Consider the following 13645-nt stretch of genomic DNA (forward strand, 5'->3'; position numbering starts at 1 on the left):
TTTGTTATCATATTTTGTATTTACAATTTATACAGAAACTGGAATAAATAGGCCTACTGCTTTAAAAACATGTACTCGGTTGTATTAGGTCAACAGGTTATAAATTAAATAAGCCTACTGGATTGAGTTGTCTTTAGTTGTTGGTAAGTATACCGGTTTGTCGGGCTATGGGTTGAAATGATAGAGTGTGTCTTTTAGCTCAGGGATAAACCATCTTATTTACGGTCTATGTCCCGAAGCCATGAACTGAACATATGCTGCATTCAGTGAGCAGCCTCAGCTCCGACTTTCAGCACTTCGCTGACGTTTACTCCAGCGGCTGGCTATTTAAGTTAGGAAGAAAATATAAAGCGTAAAATTAGTAAAACATTGTTTAAACAGATATTTCTTGTCAGTGTGAGACAGCGGAACCGTGGTCTATGGCCTTTATAGTAGAGGATATAAACAGCTACCCCGCTGTTGGGAATTGAGTGTACCGTTTTTTCCGACCACAATCGAAGTAGACACATGTCACGTGATAACAGGACTTCTTCCATCAAAACACAGAGCAGTCAACCAGCTTGTAAACAACCCCAAGAAGGTGTGTCAGCAGCCAATTTCCCGTCGTTATTAAACTTTAAACGTTATTAAGCTTTAACTCTAAACCTCAGCCTACTCATCCCTCACCTGTCCGCCCGACAGGCCGTCTAAATGCATTACAGAGGACCGAAAACACCGCGGAGATCATGGACGTGCTTGATTTGTTTATTAGTTGCAGAAAGGGCGACATTTGCAGAGTCAGGTAACTCCTCTGGTATTTTCTCTCTCTCAGTGTTATATTTTTTCCCCAGTGTACAAGTACATGGTGCAATTATTTACTGTCAAATAAATGGAATAATTCGTTTTTCTCAAAAGCTAACTGCAGTGTGTTTTGAGGTAAACACCGATGGTGTTGCTAACTATAGCTTTGATGGCCCAGGCAGTAACTTTAGCTGACATTAAGGTTTGTAGGTCAGCTGCGACGTAGGATAAGATAGTTGCCATCCTGCAAACATTCAATGTCAGACAGACACAACATGATTTAGACCGATGTAAATATTAGATCGATATTCAACATGGTCGCAGCGGTACACAGGTAAGTCTTTTAAAAACACAGTACATAACAGAGATGTGTCAGATCGAGTTAAAATATATAAAATACAATTTAATTAGTCCTCATTTAGAGATAGAAACATACTCTGTGCACAACATTAGTATGTTTACAGTTTTCTAAGTAATATTTAAACCCAAATCCACAAAGTCATTGTATGCAGCTATTCATTATTTTTCATAATATACAAATATTTTCACAATATACATATTATACTATAATAATAATATACTTTTTTTTTTCAGTAAATACAAACCACTATACTAATACAAGACTACTGTAAACCAGTTAATGGGGGAAAACATGGCATCTGCTCACAGCCACAGGCAGCGATGTCTTGCTGACAAGTCTGAACAACATCTGGTTTGAGAAACCTAGTCTGTGTGTAAAAGATTGCACTAGAGGCGTCATGCACTTTTAGCCGGAGCTGTATTTATTACACATCCACGGTAGCCAGCCAACATCACATACAAGTGCGTCTATCTGTATACTCTCGCGAGAACCCTTACGTGCGCTGCTGACGGTGTAAGCGTATAACATGTAATACTGCACAAGCACTTTCAACATTATGTGACACTGTGCACATTACTAGCGTTACTATGTTTCCATGGTGATAATCAAAGCAGGGATTGGCATAGGATTAAAAACAACCTTAAATGAAATGGTAGTTGTATTCCCAGTATTCCATATAGGTTGTGTAATTTCTGCAGCTGTGTGAGAATTTCTTTTGAAGCACCCATCGTTTTGTTAGGGCCTTTTCAGAAAATTACTACGACCGCTTATCTGTTTTTATTGTCTTTTTAAGATACCTTGTGGAACAGAGGGACGTGGACCTCAATGTAAGAGATAAATGGGACAGCACTCCTTTGTAAGTACAATTCAGTCAAGCAGTCTTAACTTTCAGGCTAACACAGCATCATAATCTGAAATACCCTAAAATGTTTATGCCCCTTTTTTAGGTATTATGCCTGTCTCTGTGGCCATGAGCAGCTGGTCCAGTACCTGTTGGCTAGTGGTAAGACTGCAATTCAAATATAGTGATATTGCTACTTTCTTTTTTCAACAGAGTTAAGCATACCAGCTGCTCCAACTGCTCTGAAATGTTCTGTAGTATAACCCTAGTCTCGATGATTTGTATTTCTTCATCAAGGTGCCAAGTTTGAAGCCAACACGTTTGATGGCGAGCGATGTATGTACGGCTCTCTGAATGACTCTGTTCGACGTTTGATCAAGGACTATAAGTGTGTCAGTGTCCGCGCCATGCAGAGGGGAGATTTCAACTACTTTCTGCACATGTAAGGATCGATGCCTGTTGGCTTTTTTTCCTCGGCTGTTACATCAATTTACAATGAGAAGAATGAGGAAATGAGAGGAATGGAGTACAACAGTACAGCTTGCAGTTTGGATGCAAACCTGTAGACATCATGTTCTCTGAACATTAATGTGTTTTTGCTTTAGGTTACTGGAGCAGGGTCCACAAAGTGATGTCAAGTTCCTGGTACACGGACAGATATTTACGGCCCACAGATGTGTCCTGAGTGCACGCTCCGAGTACTTCACTGATATGTTCGAGACTAAATGGAAAGGGAAGACCTTGATCACCCTCAAACACCCTTTGGTAAATTGATATATTCTAAAAGATTAAGTCTGTGCTGTTGCTTTGTGTTGAGGTAGTTTCTTGTATACAACATTTCAGACATACGTTCTCACTTTATATCTGTGCTGATAAAAGCGATTTTGACTTTCAGATTAACCCTGCAGCCTTTAGAGCCATCTTGCAATATATCTATACAGGTAAGTGTATTAGAACTTCAAATACATTTAAGCTTCAACACTTGGCACAGTTACAAGATTCTTCTGGTAAATGATGTTTTTATTATCGTTCTGTAAGGTACCAGTAACAAAGATAACATCATGGATTTATTGGAGACCCTTAAAAAAATAATGTATCCTCCCTTTATGTGCAAAACTTCATTTTAAGATGACCTGAAGTTAATTTGCTTCGTTGGCCTTCTGAGTTAAATTAATGAGGTGGGAATCTTCCAGTAGTTCTAGTTCAAAAATGTGACCCCCCCCCCCCCCCCCCCCCCCTCCTTTTTAATGTCATGGGAGCCTGAGAGAAGGGAGCTTTTCTAGCGCATCTAGTATGAACAGAGGGAGTTATTATGAAACAAAGGAAAGTATTGCTTAAGCACCAATAAGTTAAATATAGAACTGCAGCAAGTGTTATTTCCATTGTATACAAACCACTGTACCTTAACATCACTAGTTAACACAAGTGAAAATAACATTTGAAGCTGTAATAATAGTATAATAACAAACTTCATTTATAGAGCACCTTTCTAATCTTGTGTTACAAAGTTCTTCAAATCAATAGAATAAAAGGAGCACATAAAGCAGACAAGAAGAAGAAATCATAAAAACAAATAAATCAAACACTGTATGTGTAAGATTCCCATTTCTCATTCTTAGTTATTCTTATTGTTACAGGACGTATGGATATTGACATCAGCCTTGTGGAGGACTCCAGACGACTTGCTAAACAGTGCAAAATGACCGACCTCATAGAGGAGCTTGAAAATAAATGCAAAAAGGTGTATGAATTTGGTAAGTCAGTTCTCTGAGTTCTTGTTCACACTGTTTAGAAGAGTCAAACACAACTTTTCAAATAGTCACATAAACACATTTTAACTTGAGTGCATCCACATATTTTAGGTCGCTTGGGTGAAGTATGTTCCACTTTTATCATAAAAATTGTCCATTTTGTGTCTATTTTCTTTTTTGTCTTCACTCTGAAGTGTCCAACAAACCAGGAGTCTGTGTGAAGGTTCTCAGTCTGGACCCTCAAAGCTGCCAGCTGCAGGAGGAGATGGCTCAGTTAGCAGACTGTGCAGTTCCCACTGAACTGCGGGTAAGGGCATTGTGAAACGTTTAACCGCGTCCGGTTTAGAGTGAATTAGTCTATTTTTAATTCCACTCTTTCTGTTGATTCTCCACAGGTTGGATTTGGTGAACTTCCCTTTAACAGAGTCGACCACTTCCCAACGTATCCCGACATCTGCTTCAGAGTCGAGAGTTTTAATTTCCTCTGTCATAAGGTACAAACGAGCCACAAAACATTCCTTGATCACATCACAGAGCGCTGCACCAATCCTCTCACTCAAATGAAAATGTCCATTTTTATTCATTTTGATATTTTTTGTGTGTGTGTCTGAAGGCGTTTTTCTGTGGACGTAGCGATTACTTTAAAGCCTTGCTGGAAGACCACTTCAGCGAGGGCGAGCAGCTGCAGTCTCAGCCCAGCACGCTAGTGATTACTTTACACAACATTTCCCATGAAATATTTATCCATGTCATGTACTACATCTACAGGGATGACACAGAGGTGAGTGCACAGCCTCTGGGTTAATGTTGTTTATGGATCTGTTGAAACTAAAATAAGAGTTACTTGTTAGTCTACCAGCTGTTAAAAAAAAATCTTTACAAACTAATTAATGGCAGACAAACTGGTTTTTGAGAAAAAAAAATGTAGGAACAGGAGTTCACATTTTTATTTGCTCTTTAACTTTTTTTCTATAAAACAACTGCAAACACTATTTTAGAATATTTCTCACTTTTCTAAGCACTTTTTATGTTTTATTCCACCCAAATATTAACAATAACACTTTTACATATTAAGCATCTATATAATCATTCCCTCTTTTATTTTGTTGCTGTGGCTTGATTGATGAACATGAAGCAGTATTCTTGCATTTGGAAGTTCATCAGTAAGCTCATAGATATGTATAATATTTTTCCATTCACTCTTTTGGTTTTACAAGCCAACAGTAACATTGCAGTCCTAAACCCACCCAAGGGTGTGACACGCAAATATGGAAGCTACATATTAAGTGGCCACATTTTTAGGATGTTTGAAATTCAACTCAAGATTGTAAACAAACAAACGGATGTACTACAACCAGGGAGGAAGAGACAGACAGTCGATAATTATATCTGACAAACGCAAATGTAAAGCTCCTGAATAACAAAGGTAATGTTACTTGACTATTAATGATTATAATCAGACAGTGACTGGAGTTCTTTCCATTACAGCTGACAGCAGAGAATGTGTTTGACGTGCTGTGCGTGGCCGACATGTATCTGCTGCCCGGGCTGAAGCGTCTTTGTGGGAAGACTCTTGCTAAGACTATATGTGAGGACAACGTTTTGTACATGTGGAAGATGGCGAAGCTTTTCCGTCTCTCTCGGCTGGAGGATCAATGCACAGAGTTTATGGCTAAGATCATTGATCGGGTAGGTGACGTCTGTGCCTCTTTGTTTACACTGGAGCCCGTTTGTTGGTCCTGGCAAATATGGGTTAGAACAGCTTGGGGCTAAATTGTACACATTTCAAATTGATGCTTTCATTTCTGCATATAAACAATTATTGATATTGGTAACATATTACTTATTTTTGCTGCATCTAGTATCTGCGTCAGTAGTTTTATTAACCTGTGAACTCACTGTTGCCCCAGCTACACTTACCGGTAAATTCACACACATACATATACCTGTCTATATGTCACAGCTGGTGGAGCAGCCCGAGTTTGCCGAGGTCGTTAAAGAGGATGCTGCGTCACTGGAGGAGCGACATGAGACAGACTCTGTCCCCTTGGTAGACGAGATCCGCTATCACATCGCCAGCAACGTGCAGACGTACAGCGCAATCGAGGAGGCCAATCAGAAACTGGATGCCTTGGAGGAGCTGCTCTGCAGCATTAATATAGACTGCTGAAGGGTCGGCAGGTTGTGACGATATAACGGGAGTGAGAGATAACGTATGCTTCTGTATGTTTGTAGGTTTAATTGTTTTCTTTCTTTCTTTCTTTTGTGCAATTTATTTGGAAAGAATATATATTTTTATTTTATGTTCAGATGAGGCATATGAAGAAAAACTATGTTAGTTGGCTGTTAAAAATGTTTCTGGATGAAACATAATGTGAGACGAAATATTCATTTTGAGCAAATTATTGTATGATTTTTGACAGAATATCTTAGAGTTGCACATGCATGAATTTGTTTTAAGCATTGTTTTATTGTTATTGTTTAACTGTCTATTTAGTTCTTTTAAATTGTACCTGAACCAAGTTGAGGACTAGCACTCACACTGAAGTCGGTGTCATTTTATGTGATGCTTAAAAAGCCACCAAGTACATGACAAGAACATAATTGATTGACATAAGTATACATTTATGACATGAAAGCGGAAATGTATTTCAATGTTTGAGATGTAACATTCCTCCACCCAACCACTAATATAATCCTACATTTCCTGGAGCCCTGTACCCAGTGTGTGCGCAAGAAAATAAAGCACTTAAAAAAAACAGTTTGCATGAAATATCCTATTCTTTCAAAACAAGGAAAATAAAGTTGTTGTTTTTTTTTCAAAATCCTGATATTGATTTTGTAGTCTCCCTGGCATTATAAAATACTGGTAGATGAACAAAATGGTTTAGCTGAATGTTTTATAATTCACTATTTTAATGAACTCCCTGTTCATTTAATCTTGCTAGCACATACAAAATATAAAGCAAACATAGAGACTTTTGAAAGAGTATGTGAAAGTAGAATTTATTTCACTATTATTCAGTATCCACTTGTGTTAACAGAATATGCTGCAGCTGCAGTTGCTGACACATTTAGAAATTAATGGCTACATAGAATTACTGTCCTCTAAGTTATTAAAACCCCTTTATTATACGGCTTTACCATAGACTGTGAATATACTGTCTGTACATGTATTTTAAATTATCAGACAGTTATGCTTACCGTATTCCTGACGTCACCTTGTTAGTATATTCTTAGCATGTAGCTCAAAGCGCAGCTCTGCCTAGATCAGGGGTGGGCAACTGGCGGCCCCCATCAACCCTCAATGTGTCCCTCGGGTTAATTTTTACACATCAATGAATTGGAAACATGAAGAAAATGTGACAAAATCTGCCATGAAATCATGAAAACCAGAAATACGTCCATAATAATATTTGATCACTGGCATATGTTGAGTTAAATTTGAGACATAATTGATTTTTTTAAATAATTGATTCATAATTGATCGTTTTTGTATACTACAATTTGGTCCTTTGGCAGGGAGAATTAATTGAATGTGGCCCTTGCCGTGACCAAAGTTGCCCGTCCCTGGCCTAGATAGTCGAACATAGCTGCTAGCATTGCTGTACTTCACCATGTTTTCCTTAAGTTATGTTTTTAAACAACAGACTACACATACAGATGCAGCCGAGTGAATGAGGTGAGGAATAAATGTAAACCATGAATTTATATCTTAAGAGCAGCGGAAAGCACCTGAAGATGGCGCCATTTCTAAGCTTATTGTCACTGTGGCGGCGGCGATGAGTTGAAACAGCATTTGTGGGTCTTCAAACAAATGTACACTTCTTCATGCTATGTGAAGGAGAAGTTCTTCATTCACATCTCCGAAAACATCACTAAGAGTGTCGTGGAAGGGGAATACAGGGTGAGGAACTGTTTCATGTTAGCAGTGGTTTGAATGTGTTTATAACTGGGGTCCCTGTGGGCTCCATCACTCTTAAAGGGTCAAAGAAAAGCTGCATGTCACCAAAATGTTCCCCTGAGGTACAGAACAGAGGGTAAGCTCAATTCCCAACACTGTGGAGCAAAGCTGCTGTTATGGTAAAGTTCAGTTCAACTGAAACACTATTCTTCTTTAGACAAAACCTTTGGCTTTGAGCCCGGCACCCTGACTGCGACATGTTGATAAAGACAAGAATAAACAGCACAATTAGTTATTACCCCAGCGGTCCTTTACAAATTTTGGGTGGTTGTTGCTAAGGAACATGGTTCTGTTTAGTCTTGGGTGGGAATGTCCAGTTCATTGAATTTAAGAATGACATCAAACCAGAGCAAATTGACATTTATGCCCTGTACAGGAGGGACTCATTTTTCTCATTACTTCATTCAATTTCCATGGAGACCGTGTTTACAAGTGAAACCGGCCTCTCTCCATGATAGCAGCTTAAGGCCTCAGTGAGCTTTCATTTTCGTGGTTTCCACACCTCCACTGGATCCAGTTCAGAAAGAGACAGACCAAACCATGAAAACTGTGAATGTTGGATTAGTTGAAAGCACAGCAAGTTAAATCTGGCTTGTCAGTTAGAGTTTAGCAGCACAGCTGTAAGTCTTGGCACTGTAGCTCAGATCTGTTCACCATTTGTTCCCGCCTGAAATACCTCAACTACCTACTACAGCCCACTGGACTAAATCAAGATCAAGTTTTGTACACATATGGTCCCCAAAGGATGAAGACTTAAATCTGGTGATTCCCTAAGAATATTTAGTTTGACAACACCATTAGGTTGAAGCCAGAACAACTTTCACTACTATTCTGTGGATTTTGGTGTTGAAAATCTTTTCAACCGAATTACCCCCTGGGGATTAATACTTAAATAAACTGTGGTGACTTTACAGGTGCACTATGGATTTTTTGTAGAGCAACGTGAACGTTGGAGAAATATATAGATTCAGTACATGTTCATAACACTATACACTAACTGTCCTCAGAGGAAAACAGAAAACAGAGGATAAAAAATGCAACGCGAGAAGTTATGGTGGTGGGTCACAACAGTGAAACCGTAACTCTCCTGGTAGCTTTTTAGCGCCGAACAGTGTACCAGGGACCCATTTTTTCCTTGGAATAAAGTTTGTGTATTTAGTTCAGAAAATATAGCATCGAATTGTTTCACTTTCACTCCCAAATCTACATACTAGTGTACCTTTAATGATCTCATAACTATCTTCTAGTGCCACCAGCAGGCCAAAGTGGTCACTTAACTTTTTGAAATATCTTAACATTTTGTACACCTAATTGTTGTCCCCATCAGATGAAATGAATTGACTTTTGTCATCCACTTGCTTTTTCTTCACAATGTATGGCTTCACATTAAATTTACACATTTTGTATGAATTGACATGAACTGTGGTGTACACAACCATGTCAAACATTTTCTGTATTGACTTTTATTAACCTCTGACTTTTTTTTAATCTAGCGCATAAATCATTTTAAAATATGATCTTTTTAAATAGTTTATAGTAATAAAGTAATATTTCTTTTAATAGTGCACTAGTGTTTTTTTCCCAAATGCATGCAAATGTAATGACACTCTCATCATCCTCAGCTGTAGTTTGTGTTTAGTGCTAATTTTAAAAACAACGATGTGACCCAATGTTAAATGGTGCTAAACTTAAACGTGTTATGCATGCTACCACTTTTCTGCATTAAGTACAGCGTCACAGAGACTCGAGAACGGCTGTCCTATTGAAGTCTTGTTCACCCCATGTTGATAGTTCCCCTTGTAAGTTCCTTGTTCATGAATTGTTTTTCATCTTCAGTTAGCATGATTTCTGTGATATTGCTAGGAGTTATGGCATGAAATGTATGCATCTTCATATGGTTGTCAGATGTTTTTTTTATTGCAGTCTCCTTTATAGAAGAATAACTCAGAAGACTTATACTAAGACAGTTATATTTGATTTATTTTTCTCTGTCCAAGTTATGACTCATATTTCAGTCATGTGTCTGCTACTGCCTTTAAAAACATTTTTTTTTTTTTGCCTGATGATTTCCATCTGTTTTGCTAGGGGGGAAAACAAATCTTGGAGAGGGCAGTAAAGGGTAAAATGTCTTGGCTCTTGACTCATGCCAGTGCGTGACTCATTGAGACATCACTGTGACTTCTGTCTCCTCCTGCTGAAATGTACAAGGGCAGAAATCTTCCAAACAAACAGTTTCTGTTGGATTTCATCACCCTCTAACCGTACATTTTATTACCTGTACTGATGATGGTTTATGTCCTGGGCATGAAGTGCATTAAAAACACCAGGCACCCTTAACGCTCCTATATCCTAGAACCATTTGTCCTTGACCTTGTAATCATTATGTGCCCTTTTTTAAAATCAAAAGTCTTTTCATGATACATTTTTACTTCAGGTGGTGTTTGAATGAGGTTTGAAAATGTAGGGCTGTGTCATTCATACCATCTGTCTTCTTGTGTTTCCAGGAACAAAGGTGCTCATCTCCACCTTGATGTTTTTCTTTATGTGGCTCACATACAGCATTCAGTACGTCTGGAACAGATGGAGATGGACGCAGGTGGTCCAATATTCACCCTGAATCAGAGCTTTGTCACAAGTAAGCTGTACCATGTCGTATAGATGTAATGTCTTTATTTTTGTTCCTTAGTTAATGCCCATGTTTACTACTTTATACTTCTTCTTCACTACTTTAAATAAGAAAATATCGAACCTTTCCCACCTTCATGTATCTAACAGCTTAAGTGTTTGCTTACTTTGCAGCAAGAAAAGGGATTATGTTCTTAAGAAAACGTTACTATACAATAGTGCTGGGTATTGTCCACAAACTCACAATTTGATTCGATTTAGATTCTTTGGGTCCAGATTCGATTCGATATATTCAATATTTCACATAGATGAGAGAAATACCCAGATAACTACTCATACCTTCTTATATTTGTAAAATAATAGTGTGTTTGTATTTGTTTAAAACAAACTGACTCAGAATGTATGTTATCGTTGCATTAATTGTGCCTGACCTGAATTCACAGCACCCACAGGGACCCCAGTGGAGAGGGGCGTCATTACAATGAAAAAAAAAATGGGCTTCATACAGCGAGAGAAAACAAAAGGAAATACAACAAATAGTCTTTAAAATGGACAATAGAAATAAAAACATTGTAAGATGGACTATTACCAGAGTCAAATCCCTTTGCATGTGTCAACATACCTGGCTAATAAAACTGATTATGAATCTTGAGTGAGGTGTAATTGGGAATTTTGCAGATCATTCTGCTAAAAGCAAGTAGAAAGGTCAGAATTTTCCCTCCAACATTTAAGGTTTCATTTATTGTACTTACAGGAGCATTAATTGTATATCTGCCATAATGTCAACACTATGAACTCCACAACATCTCATATCATCAACATAGGTGGGTCTTTTCTGTGATAGACAAACCTACACTTTAGCAACCCTCTCCTGGGTATCGATATGTCCTTCCAGTTGACAGAAGACATTACTCACTGCTGCTGTCACTGCCAATATCCTAATTTGCTATTAGTCAGGGATTACCACCCGAGAGAGAGGGAGAGGGAGAGAGAGACACACACAGAGAGAGAGAGAGAGAGAGAGAGAGAGGGAGTGGTAAGCCCAGAGACTTAACCAGAGACTGACCTGAAGAGCTTTCTTTTTCCCTGACTCCCTAACTCCATCTTATGTCCCACTTTTACATTTAAACATGCATAAGGTAGATCACTGGGAAATAATGTTGTAGTTTCAGTCCTAGTTTTTCACAATAAAGCACCTGCATTTAAATGTCATTACACTGACTTAGAACTTTGGCCAGTGTTTTGCCAGGCATTATGTAAGATATGGCGCAGTGAAGACAACACATGCACTAAACTGAACGATAGGTCCACGCCAAGAAGATCTCTTTATTGGATTGTCTCGAAATGAGAGCCTCCCAGAAGCCAGTCCCTTTCCTCGACATTTCCACAAGCGTGTCGTGCACTGCGGCAGGCCAAGGATGCCTCTGAAGTTTCATAAACACTGATTGCAGCTCAAGCTTATCAAGCAGGAATTCTGTTTATCTCCCTGCTCGGCATGGATGCTCCTCTTGGAAGTGTGTGACAGTCAGATGCTTACACTTAACATAGCCACGGTAATATGGGATTAAGCTTTACATGCTGCCCTGAAGTCTTAGCGGCGAGGACACAGACAAGCAGTGGTCTTATTAGTCAGCTTTGACAAAGACAGTAGGCTCTCTAAGAAAGCGGAGTATTGTTGCTAATGCATATGCAAATCACAATTACAAGGCGTCCTTCCCCTGCTGCAGCACAAGTAAAGTGTTCTGCTTTTATTTTCCCAATATCTGCCTGAGTGTTAAACTTTATCCTTCGTTATATGTCTATCTCGTTTAAAGTACAATGCAGTTCTCCAGCTGGGGTGAGTCACATGGTTGTCAATGGACACCAGCTCTGTACATAGATTCAAACAGTGTCTGCATGTGAGACAGGATTACACCGTCACCATGTGACAGGTCTAGGTCTGTACTTAGACAGACCTCTAACAAAAGACAGGCTAAATCCATCCAGGACAACAACCTCTGCTCTGAACTCTCCAAATGTAAACAATCAGACGGGCTTCTGTGAGTAGATGCATCAAAATGACTGTGAGGATGACACCTCGGTATCACAGTGTAAGGTCCATAGCAAAACGGGGATTTAGCTTTAATTTTAGACAAGGAAACATTGGATCACAACAAAGACTTTCATTGACATTTTCCTTTCTGTTGTTTTTTTTCTTTGCTCCAAAATGAGCTTCAGCTTTTTATGCCACCAATTCCACTGTCTGAAACACCATTGTGCATTTTATTTCTGGAAACTCAAGCAAAGCCTCTGAAGTAGTATGGAAGAGTTTATCATCGAAAACATGAACTTATCTAAGATTTATGCATATATGCAAAAGACTTTCATTGGAATATTTTAATAAAGCATCAGCAAACATACCTTAGTGATCATACTTTGTGTCTTGTTGATAAATATAAGCACAGTGGGTGTACTTAACATAAACCACCTAACTAGCATGGTAGCTAACTAAGCTAAGGGTTCAAATCAAACACGTTCAACCAGAATTGAAAATTAAACTTCCATTTATTTTCTATTTACATGATTGTCATCCATAAAATCATCAAATTCATAGTGCCATCACTCTTTTTAACTCATTTAATATCTCACACACACACACACACATACAAACACAGCAGTCATGTGACACAAAGGTGGAACCTGATTGGTTCATTGGGTACTTTCAGGACACTTATAGGTGCTTTAATGCAAGAACCCAGTCAGACAATGACATTTAAGACCTTTTTCAAATCTTAGACCAGTATGCGCCTAAGTCTAAATAAACCTATTCAAACAATGTTGTTGTTTTTCAACTTGATGCAAGTATCAATAAAGCTTCCTCTCCCCCACGTGTTGTTCAGCTACTTTAGATTCAAGGTTGGTTTTTTGTCAGAGCTACAAACAGCAAGCTTCCAAACTTGCATTTTTTTTTTCAGTCACTTTCCTGTTTCCTGGTCATTTGGCCCTCTGGCATCAGAAAGCAGTTGTCCTGCTGACAAAACTTTTGTCTACAGGGAACAACCAACGCTGAAACTCAAGGGGGCTGGCTGGCTTTGAAACACACTTTGCTTTACAAGAATGACATGAGATGTTGCTTTTTCGCCTCACGATGAAGAAGGCAAGTGCAAGTATACACAGCATAGGAAATACAAAACAAAGACTCTACAATTTGACTTGAGAGGATGTTGCGAAATGGAAAACATGTCGCTCTGAAACAAAAATCTTAGTGTGGTTTGAAACAATGTCACCATCTTTATACTTCGGAAGTGACACTTAACCTGCCTTACATAACGCACTGAACACAT

At 38.6% G+C, this 13645-nt stretch overlaps 1 protein-coding gene across 1 annotated transcript; it reads left to right on the top strand.

Moving 5' to 3' along the window:
- The first annotated feature begins 517 nt into the window (after positions 1–517).
- Positions 518–6543, top strand: abtb1 (ankyrin repeat and BTB (POZ) domain containing 1). Its single transcript, XM_061057076.1, has 12 exons — positions 518–781; positions 1935–1997; positions 2089–2144; positions 2280–2424; positions 2588–2747; positions 2878–2923; positions 3620–3736; positions 3928–4040; positions 4129–4227; positions 4347–4514; positions 5222–5422; positions 5697–6543. Exons 1-12 carry the CDS (start codon positions 726–728, stop codon positions 5901–5903), a joined length of 1431 nt encoding a protein of 476 aa, XP_060913059.1. The 5' UTR covers positions 518–725; the 3' UTR covers positions 5904–6543.
- The last annotated feature ends 7102 nt before the right edge of the window (positions 6544–13645 follow it).

This window comes from Labrus mixtus, chromosome 15 (assembly GCF_963584025.1).
Source record: "Labrus mixtus chromosome 15, fLabMix1.1, whole genome shotgun sequence".
Taxonomy (NCBI): Eukaryota; Metazoa; Chordata; class Actinopteri; order Labriformes; family Labridae; genus Labrus; species Labrus mixtus.

What these genes read in the sequence shown, in the direction of transcription:
- abtb1 (XM_061057076.1), top strand. Translation starts at nt 726, where the DNA reads ATGGACGTGCTTGATTTGTTTATTAGTTGCAGAAAGGGCGACATTTGC. An exon ending in CCAGTACCTGTTGGCTAGTG is followed by an intron (nt 2,145 to 2,279) that starts GTAAGACTGCAA and finishes TTCTTCATCAAG; the next exon opens with GTGCCAAGTTTGAAGCCAAC. An exon ending in TCTACAGGGATGACACAGAG is followed by an intron (nt 4,515 to 5,221) that starts GTGAGTGCACAG and finishes TTTCCATTACAG; the next exon opens with CTGACAGCAGAGAATGTGTT.